This window comes from Balaenoptera musculus, chromosome 6 (assembly GCF_009873245.2).
Source record: "Balaenoptera musculus isolate JJ_BM4_2016_0621 chromosome 6, mBalMus1.pri.v3, whole genome shotgun sequence".
NCBI classification, from domain to species: Eukaryota; Metazoa; Chordata; class Mammalia; order Artiodactyla; family Balaenopteridae; genus Balaenoptera; species Balaenoptera musculus.
The window spans coordinates 10,989,877-11,010,045 of NC_045790.1; the positions used below are offsets into that span (position 1 = coordinate 10,989,877).

A 20,169-nucleotide genomic window follows, 5' to 3' on the forward strand; every position below is an offset into this window, starting at 1 on the left:
CTTGCGAGGCTAAAAGCTCCCTTCTCACCGAAACCAAGTCTTCCACAATCCCTTGAGGCGCGCCGGGCTCCATTCCGGAGGCCCTATCTAAGATGCATTCTGGGAATTGTAGTTTTTGGCAGAATAAAGGCGCCCTCTGGAACTCCAGGCACATTCTAAGGTCACTTAGTGTAAGATGTTTTTGTAAAGTAGCCTAAGATTTCGAGGCAGTTATTTTTCACATTTGAAGCTTTACTGTGAGTTTACTTTTTTTTTTTTGACTAGTAATACGTTAGGTTTCCAGCTCATTTTTTCATTTTTCAAGTTAAATTAAAAATTCATGACAGTAACATCTATGCGCCAGGCATTCTTGCACGTTTGATGTGTTTTATTTCATTTACTCTTCACCACAGTCTATGAGATATGAATCATCATTCCCATTTCACAGAGAATAAAACTGAGGGCCTGAAAACAATGACTATTTATAAGACAGAGCTAGGTTCTTCTTTTGCAAAGTCCAAAGATTCCTAAAGCACTCACTGATTATTAGCTACTGTTGTTATCTTTGTGTACCAGCTCCTGGTACAGTCTCTGGCACTTTTTTAGCTCTAAATAAATTTAGTTAAAGTGATGCGCTTAACTTCATAGAATGAAGTCGGTCAGATGAAGTTAAGAGAAATAGGTCAAAACTAAGTGCTGTGGGAACTTTCCTTGAGTCAGATCATTCCCACTTTACATCTGGAAGATATCTGAGGTTCAGAGGTTTGCCCAGTCTCACAGGTAATAATAGATGGCAGATCTTACGCAGAGAGGCATATTGCCTCCGGGGAATATCACAATTTACTCACTATATTCTAAACATTTTATGCCCATTAACTTATTTAACCCTGGCAAAATAGCCTGTGAATTAGCAGCTCTATTCATCTTCATTTTACACCTAAGGTTAAGTCAAAATTTAATGAGCTACTACTAAGTGCCAAGTACCGTAACTGGCTCAGTGAACGCCTAGCTGTGAAGAAGGCAAAAGGTTTCTACTCAGGCAGGCCAGATGCGGGTAAAAGGAGGCAGATAAGACCAAGAGCTAAGCCTCAAGATTTGACCGCTCACGGGGTGGAGGTTCTGAAAATAAAGTCAGTGAATGACATTTTTCTCTTAGGAAGACGGGAGTTTCCCCGCAGTTTTCCAGTCACCTATTGTCCTGACTCCATCCTCTTTCCCCTCAACCCCCTAGTAAACTGAGCTCCCAGCGAGCCGACGGGGGAACCCGCCAGGATTGAAGACGGCGCTGGCAGCCGGCGTTATGACGCTGCCCGACGTCCGCCGGAAGTGCGCGGAGGAGTTCCGGGGGACGCGGCCTCCGCGCTTCCGGTGTCTTGAGCTTCCGGAGCTGAGTGCCGCTGCTCGGCGCTGGAGTCGCCGTGCCGCCGCCGGGATCATGGTGTTCTACTTCACCAGCAGAAACGGTGAGTGGGCGCCGAGACCTCCCGGGTCCCTGCTCGACCGCGGGGCTCCGAAGCCGAGACCCCCAGGTCGCCGCTGAGCCTGGTCCTTGAGCGCCTCCTCGGCAGTGGGTGCCTCTTCCCGCGTTCTCATGGTCCCCCCACCGTGTCTGTCCCAGTTCCCCGCGTGCGCCCCCTCGTCAGGGCCTTCGGGCGCGTAGAGGCACCATCCCCCTTGCTGTCTTTGCCTCCGGGAGTTGTTCTTTTCCCTCAATCAGAAAGACCTGTCGCTACCTGGAATTGGACAGTTTGTGGACTTTTTCGCACCCCTATCCTAAGTCTTCCCTTCCCCACCTTCCCCCGTAACCTTTAATCTTGCTGAGCCCTGGTAATTACCCGCATAGAGAAAGAAAGGAGACATCTGCCAACAACTCTGCCTTATAGGAAGTGCGCCTTAGCCTTCTAGGAAAGGGTTATAGGGCCTGGATGTTACAGAAAGCCATAAAAAGACTCTGGAATGGCGATAAAGCCACTCACTGGGCAGAGTTGATGTCCCAGATCTTGAAAAGTGACATGATAATGTTTCTGATTTGTCTTTGGCAGGCAAGGAAAGGGTGTGTTTAGTTCCCAGGAAATACTGTGTCTTCATTTCTCTGCTTATGTTGTTCCCTTTGCCTATAATCAGCCCCCCAGTTAGCTGCTTCTCCCCTGAGACAGCCCTCGCCCATCTTTTCCAGATGCCTTTCCCGCCTTGTCGCCACCCCAGGACTGCTTAGATATAACTCTTCGGGGATCCCCTTAACACCCATGTATGCCTTTGGCATTGCACTTGTCATATGATATTAAACTCTGTCTGCTTGAGATAGAGTGTAAGCCCCTTGAGGGCAGGGAGGGGATCTCCTGGTTTCTCTAGTGTAGTGCCTGGCTCGAAATAGTTACTCAATAAATACTTATTGAATAAATGAATGGTATTTTTTGACTTCTAGCACACTCTATTCTGTTGCTACTGTCTCTGCCTACTTGTTAAAGGTGAGATTTAAGTGAAACTAGCTGCGCAGTTTTGTGTGGATTTGAATAGAGTGGTACTTGCTCTTTAGAGATGAGAATGCTGAAGCCCAGGGAAGTTGTAACTCACAGACCCCCTCCCCTGCTACTCCATCATACTATCACATCTCATTTTTCTCAGTAGTTTAGGCTTCCACGGTGTACCATAAGCTATTTCTCTGTCTCTATAGGCTTAGTTTAAAATTACTAGAAACAAAATTCAAACTAGCCTGAAAAATCATTATAGGCCCCTAATAGCATTTTCATCCTCCCTCTGTCCTGTCCTGCCCCTCCAGATAACTGGAGTGTCTCTTTGTAGCTTCTCATGAGAGTCCCTGACAACATAGTTACCTGTACAAGTCCAGCAATGGAATGAAAACTACAGGCAGGCCATATAGGTACTAAATGTATTTTATGCTGGCTGCTTTATTCTCCTTAAAGTGATTCTAAATTCCTTGAACGCTAGTCATACACACGCAGGTGCCCTTAATAGAACAGAGTGCTTCAGTTGATTTGTGGATCATATTTTTCTCATTGGCTTCCATTATAACATCAGAATTGCTTCCTGTCAGAAAAACATTTGGTCTCTAAGTCTAATAAATCTGCACTTGTGCAGCTTTTAAAATTGCAAAGTTAATGGAAAAATTATAACTTCCAGTAAGATAGTAGTAAAACTTTATATATCCTAGTACAGAAAACAACTTGAACATACAGAATCTGCAGGAAATGACTTCGTATAGATAGCTAAGCTTTTCAAGCAACTGATGGTTTACTGCAAAAAAACTTTTTTAAAAAATGGGTTGAAAATCTCAATAGGAAGTTTTTGCCTTCCCTTTTAAAATTAGTATCTCTAACTAAAATCTGCTTAGTTTTATTCTTTCATGCTCTCATAATAGAATAATGAAACATTAGCCTTGCTATATTTCCAGTGTCAAACTTAAGCCCCTCTGATTTATGGACCCACAAATTACCTGTGCATGGCTCATTAACTTCACTTGTACTTTTAGTACCTTTTACTAGCATCTGTCTCAAGATAGGTTGTTCTATAAATTATGAGATTATCACAGTGCCTCTAAAGTTGGCCTGGTTGCTACACCTGTATCAGGTATCTTCAAGATAACTAGTTCCCATACTAATCAACCTTAATATTTGGGTGAGAGTAACAAAAATACTAGAATAATTCAGTATAATAATGATCAAATGTCATTTCTAAGGTAAACCATACCCAGAATATTCTTTTTGATTTAGGGTAGTGGTTCCTAATGCTGACTTCACGTTAGAATCACTGTAAAAAGAGATCTTTTGCAAAACCCCAATCCCCAGAGATTTGGATTTGGTTGGTCTTAGGTGGAGCTGGGGCAAAATTAGGTGATTCTAATGTGTAAACAGGGTTCAGAGCCACTGATTAGAAGAAGCTTGAGAGCCAGTGTTTCCCCTGAATGTGATAGGGAGCTTCTTATAATTTGCAGCACACCTAGGACATAACTAAATCAAATTATGAAAAATAAAACTTGCCTAAGTATAGGAACCTATTTTTAAATGGTTGAGGTGAAGAGTTTCAGTCGTTGTTTTTTTAAAACTGTTTTGAAGAAGGCAAAAGTATAGGACTGAACTGGAATTGCGTTGAACTAAATCCTGAGAAAGTAGGAAAGTAGCCATTTTTAATGAGGGTTGGTAAACCTTCTCCAGATGGTCAGTATTTTAGAGTTTGTAAGCCACGTACGGTCTCTCTAGCTTATTCTTCTTCATTTTGCTTTTTTCAACCCTTTAAATATGTAAAAATCATTCTTAGCTCAAGGGCTGTCTAAAAACAGGGCTGGATTTGGCCTACCGGCCATGAATGTTTTGCCAACCCCTAATAAGCACTTGTCACTTGTTTTTCCCATCAGACAGTTGTGTCGGTGTTGAAGTTATCTAACTATTCTTATTTTTGTTTTGTCTTAGTTAACTCATCTGCTTACACTATTTACATGGGAAAGGATAAATATGAAAGTAAGTTTTCAAAAGCATTTGATTTTGAAATTTCCAGCAGGTAAGTGTTAATTGCCTTTTCTCCCAATGGTTTGTTGGATATGAGTTTTCAAGTAACTACTAACTAACCAGTTATAAGGAATTCCAAAGGATTAACTTCCTTAGAATTTCATTATATCAGATAATAGTTGAGCTAATTGGACCACCTGTGGCTGATTAGAATCTTTACAAAGAGTTTTGTGGTATCGTTTGATTTAGGGGTGACAGGAATTAGAGGTTAACTTGTGCTGGTTTTCATTAAATAAAAATAATCTGTGGCTTGGACTTTGAAAAGATCATTTTCTGTACATTTTTACCTTGTTTAAGAAACATATCTTGGTTGTTTTGAGGCAGAAGATGGTTCTTTTTGAGTTGAAATGTTAACAGTGCTTTCTTGACCACTCTCAGAATGAAACACGTTATCTCATACTGTGCACATTCCTATGACTAAATGATATAAACACTCACCTAACTAAAACAAAAATTTACCAGAAAATACCCATACTATTTTCTGTGCCCTCTATTTTCTGTTTTATCTCATTTTTAAAAAGCTAGTCTTAACCTGCTAAATTAATTTTATGACTCACTAATGAATTTGATATAAAGTTTACAAGAAAAACACTGATTTAGGGATCGCCTTTTTGACTGCACGAGTGGCGGGGGGCGCCAAAAGGGAACTGTAGTTTTCTTGATCAAGAGAGCAGGGAGGAGGACTTCCCTGGTGCACAGTGGTTAAGAATCTGCCAGCCAGTGCAGGGGACACGGGTTCGAGCCCTGGTCCAGGAAGATCCCACATGCCGCGGAGCAACTAAGCCCGTGCGCCACAACTACTGAGCCTGCACTCTAGACCCCGCGAGCCACAACTACTGAGCTTGCATGCCTAGAGCCCGTGCTCTGCAACAAGAGAAGCCACCACAATGAGAAGCCCGTGCACCGCAATGAAGAGTAGCCCCCGCTCTCTGCAACTAGAGAAAGCCTGCGCGCAGCGATGAAGACACGACACAGCCAAAAATAAAAATAAATAAATTTATTTTAAAAAAAGAGAGAGAGAGCAGGGAGGTGACAGCACTGACCCTCACGGTGTGGGACACTGAGGTGAGGGAGGAAAGAACTGCAACAAGGGAGCTTGGAGAAAGTGACAGAATTCCTCTTCTTCAAGCTTGAAAAGCACAGCTACTCTTCTCTTGAGGGTAGCATCATGTTCTGGAAAAGACAGCTCTGAAGTCTGGCCAGTCTGGGTTAAAATCCCACCTCTTCAGCAAACTAGCCATAGTTACTTAACCCCTTTGAACCTCAGGGTTCTTAGATGTAAGAAGAGAATCCTGGGATGGTATCGGCCTTGCAGGGCTGTGAAGGTTAAATGAAAGAGTCTGGGGAGAGTGCCTGGCCCACGGTGGGCGCTCAGTAACTGGTGGTTCTCTCTGGAGCTCTGGAGCTCCCCGAAGCCGCCTCCTTTCTCCCGTGGGAATACTCCAGGCCTGGGTGACTCTGCCTCAGTAGTCTGAGAGCTGCCTGATTCACTTCAGTTACTTTTCTTTAACCCTCAGGTTTTGCTTTTTTTTTTTTTTTTTTTCCTTTTCTAGAACCATCGGTGTCTGTTCTAGGTGCAGTTTGTAACTGACAGTTTAAACTTGATCCTTTAAAAGAGACAAGTATAACATTCTTCAGTATGAGACACTTGCTTAATGAAATAAGGCCCCAAATTAAAAGATGTCAAAGAACAGTGATAAGTTATATATAACTTAGATATAACTATGCATATAGTTTTATAAAAACATATATAGTTGTATGTATAGTTACACATGCTAAGTATATGTAGTTGGTGTATATACACATACATTACATAAAATATATATAATGTTATAAATATGATAATGTGATATAGTTATATAACTATATAATTATAAATCAGATCTATATAACAGTTTCAAACCCTGCTATAACCATAAGCAGAATCAGTATAAGCAAGACTGTCACATCCTAGCCAAGAGAAAAAACCAATAGCATAAAATAACTAATTTTTAAATGGTTTTTTCCTTATAATGAATTTATGCCATTGACTCTGGTTGTGACTTAATGGAGAAGCTGTCTGCAGTATATTAATACTTGAGTTTTATATTTCTCCTAGTAACCGGTGAATTGTCATGGATAACTTTTCTCATAGCGTCCTCCTGATGAACATAGCGGGGGAGGGGATACTGTCTCCCTATATTACATTGAACAGTAAGGCACAGTTATAGGAGTCCTAGTTATCTACAGTAGATATGGATCCAAACCTGACCAAATCTACTTTCCCTTCTACCACACGAAGGGTGTGAACCCAAGACTCAGGTTCCTGAGAGGCACCTAAAGCCGAGGTCGTGCGGGTTTTGCACTGTGCAGCCCTGGCGGGGCGGGGACGGCTTTACGTATGTCTTACAGCGAAGGGCCGCTTTGATTCCGGTGCACACTGATGGGCTACCCTTGCTGCTGACGCAGGCAGCTGTGCCAGGGACATTCCCACCGTGTCTCTTTTCCCTTCCCTTGTAGTTTCCTGTTCGCTGGGGCTGGTCTGTGTGAGGCCATGTGCCAGCCTCTGAGTATCCAAAGAGGAAGACTGAGTCTGTGTTTTCACAGTGTTCATTTAGGTGGAGGCACATACAAAAACCAAATAGCGGTCAGTTTTGCTGTGAATATAAAACTGCTCTAAAAAATAAAGTCTATTAAACAAAAGTATGGGCAAAATGAAGTAATATTAATAGCAAACACTGTAGAAGTAGAGGGGGCAGAGAGTAAATGTGGTTAGGGAGAGCTGAGAAGCTTCGTGGAAGAGTGGGTTAGGATGGGCTAGAGTGAATCCTTTAAACCTCCGTTGTAGGGATTTCTCTCTACAGATACAAATCTAGATACAGAGTTTATGTCTGCAGATGTATATTTAGATTCTGTCTAGAGCCCACTGGAGTGGTGGTTTGCTGTCACTAAAGTATATGCAGGAAAAAAAATCTGTATGTAGAATACTTTTCCCCAGGCACTCTTAGAGTCATCCAACTCTCTTAGTCTGCTTTGTAAGAACGGTATTACATTTTTAAGTTGCCTGTTCTCGAGCGCTCCTAGCACATCACGTTTACTTCTAATAGCCTTGATGACTTCAGGCTAAGGGCTGGATGGAACATAAATGAATTTTAAGTTGAATGAGTCCTTTCTCTAAAAAGCTTTCAAGTGTGTTCTTTTTATTAGCCAGCAGGTGTCACCAGGGAGCCAAACATTGCCCAAATGAGGAAAAGAGGTTTTTATAATTCCCTTTTTCTGATTTTTCTGATTACTTGTCGGCTATTTGCTCAGCTTCTTACTTAAGCTGGTAGAAAATCCTTCAGAAAACTCAGGGTGTCTGCAGTTGCTTAGTGTACCCTCATCCAAGAGGGTACTCTATCATCTTTTTGCTTTTCTGGAAAATAAATACCTCATTCAAGTTAGATAGATTATACTTGAGTACATTTTAAATCATCATATGTGAATCACTTTACCTTACAATTTTTAACTTTAGGTTTCATAATTTAAGTAATGCTTGTGTATTACTAATTATTAATATGGCTATTAGAGGTATATATTGAGATAACCTTTCTGTAGAGATATATATTATTAGCCTTAAAAATATACATACGTAGGAGTTCCCTGGTGGTCTAGTGGTTAGGATTTGGCGCTTTCACTGCCGTGGCCCAGGTTCAGTCCCTGGTCGGGGAACTGAGATCTTGCAAGCCATGTGGTGTAGCCAAAAACAAAAAACAAAACAAAACAAAAAAACATATATATGCATATGTTTTGAACGAATACTTCACCTTTTAGAAATACACCTTAAGGAAATAATCGGGAGTATGGACATTTTTATTTAAAAAGTATTTACTGAAGCATTTATAATTAGAAGCAATCCAAATGTCAACAACAGAAAAGTTTATCCATATGATAGAATCAAGTAGTCATTTTTTCCAAAGAACTTCTAAAATTTTTATTTTTATCTAACAAATATATAGTTTAAAAGTTCAAGTAATAACAGAATGCTTATAGTAAAAAACATCAGTTCTCTACCCCATCCTTTTCAATACCCACGTTCTACCCTCAGAGACAGTTACTTTGACTTTTACCTATTTCTTCTATTTTTATTTTCATATGTGACAGAATTTTAGGTGTTTTTATTTTCTTTATATTTCTGGTGTTTGTTTTGTTCCCTAATTTTCTACAATTTTATAATTGAGAAGCTTTTTTTTTTTAAGATGTAAAATGCAGTCCACTGGTTTTAAAGTTGTAGCAAAACCATTTTAACATATAAGTATTGTTATAGTGAATCAGTTTTCTAAGACATTATCTAACATCTCAGTTGCTCTGATTTGCCAGTGTTAGTTTTATCTTCAAATAGAAATATCTTTGAACTTTAGATTATAAGTGTTATATAAAATTATAATGATTATAATTGTCCAATTGTAAAAACTATTAAAAAAAATGTTCTGGTATTTTCAAGCATCAAAGCCTCTTTGAATTACTCTTTATTAAGGGAGAGAAAAAGTTTTGTGGAAAAGATTGGTTTTTTTTTTTCCCTTCCCAACTTACGATAAACTTTGGCATATTTCATTTAACCTTCTCTTTATTTTTTTATTTTTTATTTTTTTATCAGAAAATAATCCTACCACTCTCTGAAAAAGTTGCCATCATATTTTTTTTTTAGCAGTTTTTTTTTAAAATTTATTTATTTATTTTTGGCTGTGTTGGGTCTTCGTTTCTGTGCGACTGCTTTCTCTAGTTGCGGCAAGTGGGGGCCGCTCTTCATCGTGGTGCGTGGGCCTCTCACTATCGTGGCCTCTTGTTGCGGAGCACAGGCTCCAGACACGCAGGCTCAGTAATTTGTGGCTCACGGGCTTAGTTACTCCGTGGCATGTGGGATCTTCCCAGACCAGGGCTTGAACCCGTGTCCCCTGCATTGGCAGGGAGATTCTCAACCACTGCACCACCAGGGAAGCCCCTAACCTTCTCTTTAAAACATGTTTTTAGTTTTGTTTTATTTAAAAATTTAAAAATTATTTTTATTGAAGTATAGTTGATTTAAAATATTATATTAGGGAATTCCCTGGCGGTCCAGTGGTTAGGACCTAGCGCTTTCACTGCCAGGGCCCAGGTTCAATCCCTGGTCGGGGAACTAAGATCCCTCAAGCTGTGCAGCATGGCCAAAAAATAAATAAATAAAAGAACCAAAGAATACTTTTAAAACTGAATTAAAATTTAAAAAAAAATAAAATATTGTATTAGTTTCAGTGTACAACATACTGATTCAGTATTTTTATAGATTGTACTCCATTTAAAGTTATTACAAAATAATGGCTGTACTTCTCTGTGCTGTACAGTGTATCCTTGTTGCTTATTTATTTTATACATAGTAGTTTGTATCCCTTCAGACCTTCATTTCTCTTTTCTTTCCTTTTCTTTGTTCTCTTCTGTCTCTCTGCAGATGAAGATCTGATAAAGTATGGCTGGCCTGAAGATATTTGGTAAGTAGCAATTTTGGTTCTGCTTCTTATGGATCGTTATTTACTTTCTTAGACTTGACCAACCACCTGACTCCTACGATTAAAACTAGAACTCATGCTTTGCGTTTTGTCTGTGAATGTTCAGTGGTAAATAGCTGCCAGCCAGCTCCCTTCGTTTATAATTACCACGTTAACCGGGAATGAGGTCTTAGGGCTAGATCTCGGGCCTCACTGCAAAGGTCTCAGGAACATAGGCTTGCTTTACCTCCTGTGTGTCTCCTCGTAGTAGGTTACCGAGACCACTGCACTTAACACACTCCGAGCACTCTTTTTGAGTGGATGGACGCAGGCTTCACAAGAAGCAGTGAAGAAAATAGACGCGAGCTTCCACGTCGGTGGAGTAGGTAGAGCGTCTGACCAGATCCAGCGTTAAGGAAAACACAGACTGGCTTCCCATTGTCTTCTCAACAGAGAGTTTGACCCTGGCTTGATCCAGCCCCTATCCCTTCTTTCTAAAAGAATTTATGGAAATCTCAAAAATTATAATATATTCTTTCTTAGCCTCCTTCCAAGATAATTTTATTTTGCTGCTTGCCAAACCCATTCTAAAAAAGCAACAAGACAAATGCAGAAAAAAGTACCTTCATTTTAGTTGCATTCTTTTCTTTTTCTAACTGCCTTGGGATGCCATATGGGCTTTTCTACAACTCAAACCCAAAACCTGTGAGGAGTTCATGGATTCCTGCTACTTTCTTTTTCTTTCATGTAATGCTCTCATACTCAGTTTGCTTTCTTTTTCTAGCTGCAGCTTCCACCACTCCCTCTGACCCTTGTGATGTCTCTCTCCTGGAGCCTAATTCTACCTACTATAGAGCGGGATATGGTCTCTACAACTCCTAACACCCCCCTACCAAATGCCGTCCCTGAGGAGAAGCACTTGGATCCCGTTGGCTTTAATGATAGTAGTAATGGACGTTTACCGAACACATAACTGTAGGCCAGATCCTGTGGAGTGTTTACCTCCACTAATACATTTCACTTCACTACAACCCTGGGAAGTAGTTACCAATATCATGCCCATTTTTTCAGATGAGGAAACTCAGGCTAAGGGAAACTGAACAGATCCACTCGGGTCGTTGCTGGCCCCCAGCCAGCTCGAGTTCTAGATCCCTGTTTCTGCCTTCCCTCAGGCTATTTGGGCCCAGATCCTTCACTTAATTTCCTATAGTGACAGAGCTTAGGCTGCCACTTTTTAGAAGAGTTGACTGACTTTCAGTAAGATGTGCAGCATGGGGCATCTGGTAGGAAGGATGTTGCCCGGAGACTAACTTCAGCTACTCCCTAGATGTAGCCGCTCTCGGAACCCCGGGCCTACCTGCGGGAGCCCACTGAAGGGCGCCTCTCTGGCTCCAGCCTCCCTCATTGTGAAAGAGCCGCCTCCTGACCCCGTGGAAGGACTTCCTGTCTGTTTGCCCTCTCTGAAGTCCGCACTCCAGGAACCAAGAGGCACTAGAAACCTGAGGAAGTTTAAAGGTTTTTTTATCAGCCCCCTGTTCCAGCACAGCGGCCCATCTTCTGAACTCAAATACGTCATCAAGGTAGACACTGCTTGGTGCCCCCATACCTCAGGTGGGCAGGTTGCACTGCTCAGGGCTTCTGCACTGGGTGCTGCTTACCTTCCTAGGACCCTTGACTATAAGCTCTGCTCCCCTGCCTCCCCCGCCCACCCCAGGACAGTGATCCATCGGGTTTGTTTACCACTCTGTCCCACTACCTAGCGTAGGACCTGGCACATAGTAAGTGTTCAGTAGATGTGGACTTTCTAATTGACTAGCTCTCTGCCTGTCTGGAAATGATCTCTGCTGGACATTTCTTCACAGTAACTGCATTCTGGTCATCTCCATTTTGAGTACCTGTCACCTTTGGCTGGATTATTTCAGTTGTCCTTAAGGCCCCAAAGATCTCCAGATCTGTCACACAAGAGATAAGGATGATCACACCTGTTATGCAGTTACCTGCTGTAAGGTTTGGGGCAGAAATACCTGCATAGGAAAGGTTACATACTCAGATGCACCATGAAAGTCAGTTCACTACAGCCTTTTACTTGACATTTAAAAAAAAATTAAGTGGAAGAGAAATTTCCAATTTACAACCTACACCTCATGTATTATGACTTGGGATTTTCGTTTCGTTAAGGTAGACTTCTGGAAGGCACTTACCAGACTGGTGTCCATAGCTGCCTGATAGCCATTTCGACACTCTTTAATCTTGAGATTTAATGTCTGTTGTCGGAAGTGATTGACTTTTACTTCCAGAAGCTATTCTAGGTCAGATGTGAGCTGGCATAGCCCTAAATTTCAAGACCTGTTACAGTTAATAAACTGTCAATCCTGGAAACATTCCTGGGTGTGCAAAGAATGAGTCAGTTGATCTACATTCCAGGGCAGATTTTCAACCTGGAACTTAACCTCTGGGAATGTCAACATCTAAGTTTATACCAGGAAACCTCCTAAGGTGCTTTTAAGCAAAGAATTTTTCTAGGCTTAAATGAGAATGGAACTAAATTCATTTTAAACAAAGGAAAATACAGAGTGTGCGTTCACTGCTTCCAAACCCCCTAATGAGTGGTATTTCTAGAGACCCCACTTTAAGGAGTTAAACGACCCAGCTTGGGGTCCCGTGCATCTCTACATTCTCAGGTCAGGGATGCTCATGTTTCTAGTCTCTGCGTTCAATAAAGAGTAATAGTGATTAAGCAGGGAGAGGAAGGTAACAAGGAAGAGAGGGAACTAGGGAACTAGTGGGCATAATTTAAACTTGGAGTGAGCATTTTGGGAGGTTTGGAAGGTTTTTTAAGGAAACTCACTCAAAATAGTTTGTTTACAGAACTGACTTTTTTGTTCGTTTTACATTTCAACCAAAGCGCCGTTGGGACATGCATTCCCTTTGCACTTTGTAGAGGTGTACCTACAAGCCTGAAGTTGGTGTAGATCAGCAGTGATATTCCTGGGTGTGTTTTAGTACTTTGACTGCCTATGTATGAACCCAGTGTGTATATACATGGAATTACTTGTGTATGTCTTTTGATAAAATTCCACATCAGAGACCTTTAAGGAAAATCAGAATACAATCAAGCTACTATGGGTATGTAGGAAAGAGTTGTTGTAAATAGAGAACTTAAAACAAATTGGAATGGGAGAAGTTTTCTCAATTGAGCCTGCTTACTAATGGGGTATTTTCCTAAGATTCTGAAACAGAGTAGTGAGGTATAATTTCCAGATTTTCAAAAAACACATTTTCTGGCTGGAAAATGCCAAGCTGAAGATGATAATCAGTAGGAATCTCTTACGTGGGAATGCAAATAAGTAAATGAACCAGCAGAAGAAAAATAAATCAAACTAAGATGTTATATTCATTTCTGGCTATCACTAATGGTTAGGAATAAAACCTAGAGCCATCATAGACTGCCAAAAATGTGTAAAAATTTTCTTTATCCAAAGTGACTAGCAAGATGCTTGACCTTTTTAAAGAGGGCATGAGAAACAGCAAACCTTGACCTTTATATAGAATCACACTGCCTACATCTTGGACCAGGTATGAGTGTGTAACCATCTACAGCTCTAAAAAATCCATTAATGCTAAGAAAATGTCTAAAGAAATACGTAATGGGACGTGACGTTGCCTCCTTAGGATTTTACTGAACATTCCTCAGTCTGTAAAGGAAAGGACTAAGGAAGAGATGAGTAAAGTTAACAGAAATCACGAAGTGACAGTCGTGTGTTACCATTGTTTGCTAGCATTCTGGAGGCCTCTCTGGGTGTTGGAAAGAGCGGTCAACTTCATTTGGTGAATTGTAAATATGAAAAACTTAAAATCCCCAAATGTTGGACTAGGTGAAAAAAGAAGTAAGTTTTAAAAGATTTAATTAAATTGGTGAATGATAGAGCCTTAATGAAAGGTAAATTTAGGATACTGGGGTGAGAGGGTATTCTGAATATTTTTAGGACAGCGTCATAAAGGGCAATCACCATGCTTTCCCAGGAGACGCGTATTAGTGTCATTGTCAGAGGTAAGGCTGGATGAATTGTTGGTCTGACCCATTTGGTGATGTGGTCTGCTTACTGCTTCAGTCCTCACCTGACTCTTCCATCTCTGTGATTGACATTCTCTTTGGATTGTTTTGCCATCGCTTGAAACTCAGGATTTCCCAAACCAAACCTGTCATCTTTTTGCCAAACTGGCTCCCTCTCCAACTGTAAGATGTTACTGTCGGTGGTCCTGTGAGTCTCCCAGGCTTGCAACCCTGGAGTCTTGCTGACTTCTTTCATTCCCTTCTCTTCTCACCTAAAATTCCTTCCCCGTGTTTGCTCTGAGTCCCGTGGTTCACCTTGGGACCCACCAAGTCTCAGTTCATCAGTGAAGCCTTGGGTCACTGATAGCTCTTTCTCGCTTCAAAAATCACCCTTCCCTGGGCTTTTAACATTCATCGCCTCCTGTACTCATCTTGGTACTTAGTCTCACACAGCTGCAGAACTTTCCGTGTTCTTCTCACGTCTCCCAGTGGATAGTGAGCTCTCTGGAGGCGGTGACTGTTTTCTGCCCCCATAGTGCTCAGTGTGCAGTCGGCACTGAATTAATATTTTTGGATTGGAATGCTTTAAATGCAGGTGGCCTGAGGAGATGGTTATCTTGTACCTCTTGCTAAAAGTGGTTTTCATTCTTTGTAGGTTTCATGTGGACAAACTCTCTTCGGCTCATGTATACCTTCGATTACATAAGGTAACTGGATTTAAACATGGATTCGTGACTTTTTCTGTAGTGATGAGCATCCTATCTTGTCCTCTGTCCTTTTTTTTTGGGCAAATAAATTGTTTAGAGTAATAAATATGTACAAAAGTCTACAAATTAGCAAATGAAGAGATGTCTTCCCCCAACCCAGGAAACCACTAAGGGCAATTCTGGTGATTTTTGAGGCTTGGAAGGGGACACAGCACATATTTCCCAGATAGAAGCACTGCCTTGTCCTGCCAGCTGAGGTGTGCTGTGTGTCACCTCTGCTCTGTCTCCCTGTCATTTCAGTTGACACTACTGGACTTTGTCTTCTTCTAGGAAGATCATGTTGTAGTTCCTTTTTCTCAGACTCATGTGATTCTCCTGCCTCACCAAGGGCATATGTTCCTAGTTATCAGGGGCTGCTTTGGGAGGTTTAAAACAGCATTATCCTGGTAAAGGGAAAAGATTTAATGTTCCCTAGTCACGTAAAACCACTGTTTTTCCAATCTGTCTTTATATCCATCTATTGTATTTTGTGTAGTTGAATCATAGGGTATGGATAATTGTTATGTGTATTTTTTAAAATATTTATTTTGGAATGATTTTAGATTTACAGAAAAGTTGCAAAGGTAGTACAAGTTCCTATATACCCCATGTCCAGTTTTCCCCATTGTTAACATCTTAACATTACCATGGTAAATTTGTCTGAACTGAGAAGCCAGAACTGATGCATCACTATTAACTAACCTCTGGACTCTATTTGGATTTCTCCAGTTTTTCCATTAATGTCCTTTTTCTGTTCCAGGATCTGGTCCAGCGTCACACATTGCATTTTAGTTGTCATGTCTGCCTAGTCTCTGGTCTGTGACAGTTTGTCACTCTTTCCCTGTTTGTCATGACCTTGACAGTTTGAGAAGTACTGATCAGGTCATGACTAGACTGGAGTTACGGGTTTGGGGGAACAATAGCACAGAGGTGAAGTGCTCTTATCCCATCATGTCAGGGGTATATGCATTAATAGGACTTGCACTGATGGTGTTAACCTTGATCTCCTGGCCAGGGTAATGTTTGTCAGGGTTTTTCACTAGAGAGTTGCTCTTCTCCCCACATACTTTATTATTTGGAAGCAAGTCACTAAGTCCAGCCTGTACTCAAGGGGGAGAACTCCATGTCCTGGCGCGGGGAGTACCTGCATATATTGTTTGGAATTCTTCTGTAAGGAATTCATCTCTTCTCTCCCATGTATTTAATTCAGTCATTTACTTATATCAGTATGGACTCACACATTTACTTTTTACTTTGGGTTGTAATCCAGTACTGTGTCATTTTGTTGCTAAAATTGTCCCTGCTTTGACTCTTCCAGCTTGGCTCTTGTGTTCCTTTGACATGCTCCTGTCATTTTACTTTCTGAGCACTTTCTTACTTTCTGACACTCAAGATGCTCCAGGCTCATCTTGTGTTTTCCCTGCTCCAGCTCTAGGATCAGCCGTTTCTCTGAGGAACTTTGGTTTCTTTTATTGGGAAATGGTATTTAGAAATCAAGATCTGGGCTCTGGGTGTGCTCATTGCTGCTAGAGTATCATTGCTTCTAGGCCCTCTCATGTGACAGAGCTAGGAAATAGGTGTATGTGTACTAACCCGTGTGAGTAATTCGTATGCATAATTTTTTCTGTATCTGCAGTAAGCTAAACATGACTGGTGTCTCTGATGAACCCGTTACTACAGCGGCCTGTCTCACATTCCTTCCTTGCTTAGCTATTACTTCCTTCTCAGACAGTGGGAAGCCTGGCTCCCACCATCCACCATCATTTGCTTATTTGAATCCAGTATATATGGAAGTGGTTTCAGATTTGTTAGCCTGTATCCCCATAAGAAACAACTTTATCAACTAAAGTACAGTGCAGTTACAGTTTCCATTCAAAATGCTGTTTTTCAAAGTTACTTGTCAGCTGCTCCCCGCCCTCCCCACCTCATGCCTTTCAGTGATGTCTGTCACACACTTAGGTTCTTCTGTCTCAGTCTGCATTCCACCTTGGCTTCCCCTGGTTGATTGTATTACTTTTTTTTTTTAAACACATTTTTATTGGAGTATAATTGCTTCACAATGCTGTGTTAGTTTCTGTTGTACAACAAAATGTATCAGCCATATGCGTACACATATCCCCATATCCCCTCATCCCCTCCCTCTTGAGCTGCCCTCCCGCCCTCGCTATCCCACCCCTCTAGGTGGTCACAAAGCACCGAGCTGATCTCCCTTTGCTATGCGGCTGCTTCCCACTAGCTATCTGTTTTACATTTGGTAGTGTATATATGTCCATGCCACTCTCTCACTTCATCCCAGCTTACCCTTCCCCCTCCCCGTATCCTCAAGTCCATTTTCTGCATCTGCGTCTTTATTCCTGTCCTGCCCCTAGCTTCTTCAGAACCATTTTTTTTTTTTTTAGAGTCCATATATATGTGTTAGCATACGGTATTTGTTTTTCTCTTTCTGACTTCACTCTGTATGACAGACTCTAGGTCCATCCACCTCACTGCAAATAAGTCAATTTCGTTTCTTTTTATGGCTGAGTAATATTCCATTCTATATATGTGCCACATCTTCTTTATCCATTCATCTGTCGATGGACATTTAGGTTTTTTCCATGTCCTGGCTATTGTAAATAGTGCTGCATTGAACACTGGTACATGTCTCTTTTTGAATTATGGTTTTCTCAAAATGGATTAAAGACCTAAATGTAAGACCAGACACTGTAAAACTCTTAGAGGAAAACATAGGAAAAGCACTCTTTGACATAAACCACAACAAGATCTTTTTTGACCCACCTCCTAGAGTAATGAAAATAAAAACAAAAATAGACAAATGGGACCTAATTAAACTTAAAAGCTTTTGCTTTTAAGCAAAGGAAACCATAAACAAGACAAAAAGACAACCCTCAGAATGGGAGAAAATATTTGCAAATGAAACAACGGACAAAGGATTAATCTCCAAAATATATAAACAGCTCATGGAGCTCGATACCAAAAAGATTGTATTACTTTTAAAGTGACAGTTTACAGACTTTTTCACGTTACTGCATTATTTTCATATTTATTGTTTTGACTGTCTGCTTTGAGTTGATACTATGCCACAGTTAATTTGAAAGCTCCCTTGTCAGAATATAAGTTGTTTACAGTTTTCAGCATTATGAATCCCCAACAAGAAATATTTTTTTAATGAACTACTTTCTATTTTTCTTTTCTTTTCTTTTTTTTTTTTTAGAGTAGTTCTCAGAAATGAAATTACTGGGTCAAAAGATATAAACATTTTGATAACTCCTTTTATGCCAGATTGCCCTTTGAAAATATTATGCTGGTTTAAAATGCTACCTGATATATATAGGTTTTCCAAAAACTTTTTGGGGTTTTATAACTTCCGAAAAATAGCAACCATTTGACCATTTTAATAAATACAAGATGCTACTTCATTATGCTTATAATATTTACTCCTCAATTTACTAACAAGGTAAAACGTTCTACCACATCTTTACTTATTCTATTTATATTTTTGAGAACTGTGTTGTAAAAAAAAAAGAAGATTGTGAACTCTTTGCTGGAACAAAATTCTGAATTTTCCTAGGCAACTTCTTGCCATTTTGGAACTATTTTAAGTCTAGAGAAAATAAAGTATGGTGTTCCCAACTTTCCTTTTGGTTCAGATTAAATTTTTTCCTTTGGGTTCTGCTGCATCAGAAAATGGAAATAACGGTGGGTAGTCCCAAGTTCACATTGCCACCAGTTAGAACTTGTTTGAACAGGAGTTTGATTTCATTTTCTTTTGGAAGCACATAATGTGCTAGATAAAAATATGTGCTCCTTGCGGAACTTTTACCTGGTTGATCTCCTGCAGTAAACGACATAGCCCTTTGTACTTGGTAGGTACCAAGTAAGTGTTGGAGATGCAGTGAGACTAAGTATAAGTAGTTCAGAACCCAAACTCTGGAGCCAGACTGCCAGCTTTGTATCCTGACCTTGCTGCTTACTAGCTGTGCGACTCTGAGCAAGTTATTCAGCTGTGCCCGTTTCCTCATCTGTAAAAGGGAGCTAACAGCCCCTGTCTTACTGGGTTGTTGTGAGAATTAAATGAGCTAGCATAACTGAAGCATTTAGAATAATGCTTGGCACATGCTAAGCGCTATGTGTGTTCATTCTTTCTTTGTCAAGTTCAGGTGAATTCAACCCAAGCCTTGAAGATCATGGATATTCAACAAGTGTTTTTTCCTAGGCTTATTTGAATTTTGAAAACCTATAGAAAAATCTCACTTATCAAGAGGTCGCTTATCTCATTAACACAGATGGCACAAAGCCCACAGTCAAAATTCTGGCCTTTACATATGGGAGTACCTTACACTCTCCATGCAGAGTTTGTTTACTCTGACTTTATGCATAATGCTAAGCTGAATTATTTTATTTTATTTGGTCTGCTCATATTATATTAGAAGTAGCAAAACAAGAAGAGGCTATTGCTTCAGGAATAGCAAGAAGGGATGTTGCGACATAGCCTGATATAGCAAGGACCAAGAAGCTGTACGTTTCCACAGAAACTCCATAAGCACCACACTCTGGGGCCAGTTGTTAGAGCGTGGCTTTAGTTAGTCCTGGGTTCATCTCTCAGCTCTGTCACTTACTAGATATTGGGGAGCTTGGCCTAGTTGCTTAACCTCTCTAAGCTTCATTTTCTTCATTGGCAAAGTGAACGTAGTACTATCCATTTCATATGGCCATTTATTTAGTGTACCTAGCACTCAGAAAGCAGATATTCAAAAAGTGGTAGCTGTTGTTTCGTTTTTTAATTATTTATTTGACTTATTTAGTATAGGGTCAGTCAGCTTCTGTGTATTTTAGATGCCCCTGAAGGCATCACTATCACTATATTATAGCCTAGTGTAATGGTTGATATTCATGATGATGACATTGTGTTATCAAGATGGTAAATTCCGAATCCTCTATTTAAGTGGTCAGGGAATCTCACAGGATGAGATATGGCGTTAAAGTAGTGACAAACTTAAATCACGTATTTTTTGGTCAAAATTTAGGTAATTGAGATTCCCATTTTGAAACATTTAAAATAAGGAAAAAAACAGAAACATAATGGAATAAACTTAATTTATCTCAAATATTTAGGTAGATAAAACATTTCATTCCCAGACAGAAGTGCTTCAGTAATCCCATGCCTAATAGCCAAGTGCTGAGTTGATTTCCACTAGCTCTTGCCTCAGATATTTTTGTTCTTTTGGAATGGCTTTGCTTATTCAGCTTTGACTTTGATACGGTATCTGTAAAGAGAATGAATCAGTATTTTTTCTCTTTTATGGTAGAAGGTTATATCTAACACACCAGGAGCTTGGTTCCTGACTAATTCCAAGGGTAGATGACCTACCAGATCATGGAGACCC

At 40.4% G+C, this 20,169-nt stretch overlaps 1 protein-coding gene across 4 annotated transcripts in view; it reads left to right on the top strand.

Moving 5' to 3' along the window:
* Positions 1–1,335: 1,335 nt before the first annotated feature.
* The window catches only part of CCDC25 (coiled-coil domain containing 25), a 39,002-nt gene continuing 20,168 nt past the window's right edge, over positions 1,336–20,169 (top strand). Inside the window, exons 1-4 of one of the 4 annotated variants that reach the window (XM_036855214.1) lie at positions 1,336–1,442; positions 4,407–4,454; positions 9,946–9,985; positions 14,692–14,743. In XM_036855214.1, coding sequence (XP_036711109.1) covers positions 1,415–1,442; positions 4,407–4,454; positions 9,946–9,985; positions 14,692–14,743 — 168 coding nt within the window. In that variant the 5' untranslated portion in view covers positions 1,336–1,414. The remainder of the gene's footprint in view (positions 1,443–4,406; positions 4,455–9,945; positions 9,986–14,691; positions 14,744–20,169) is intronic. The other 3 variants (XM_036855213.1, XM_036855216.1, XM_036855215.1) reach the window with 3 other exon arrangements.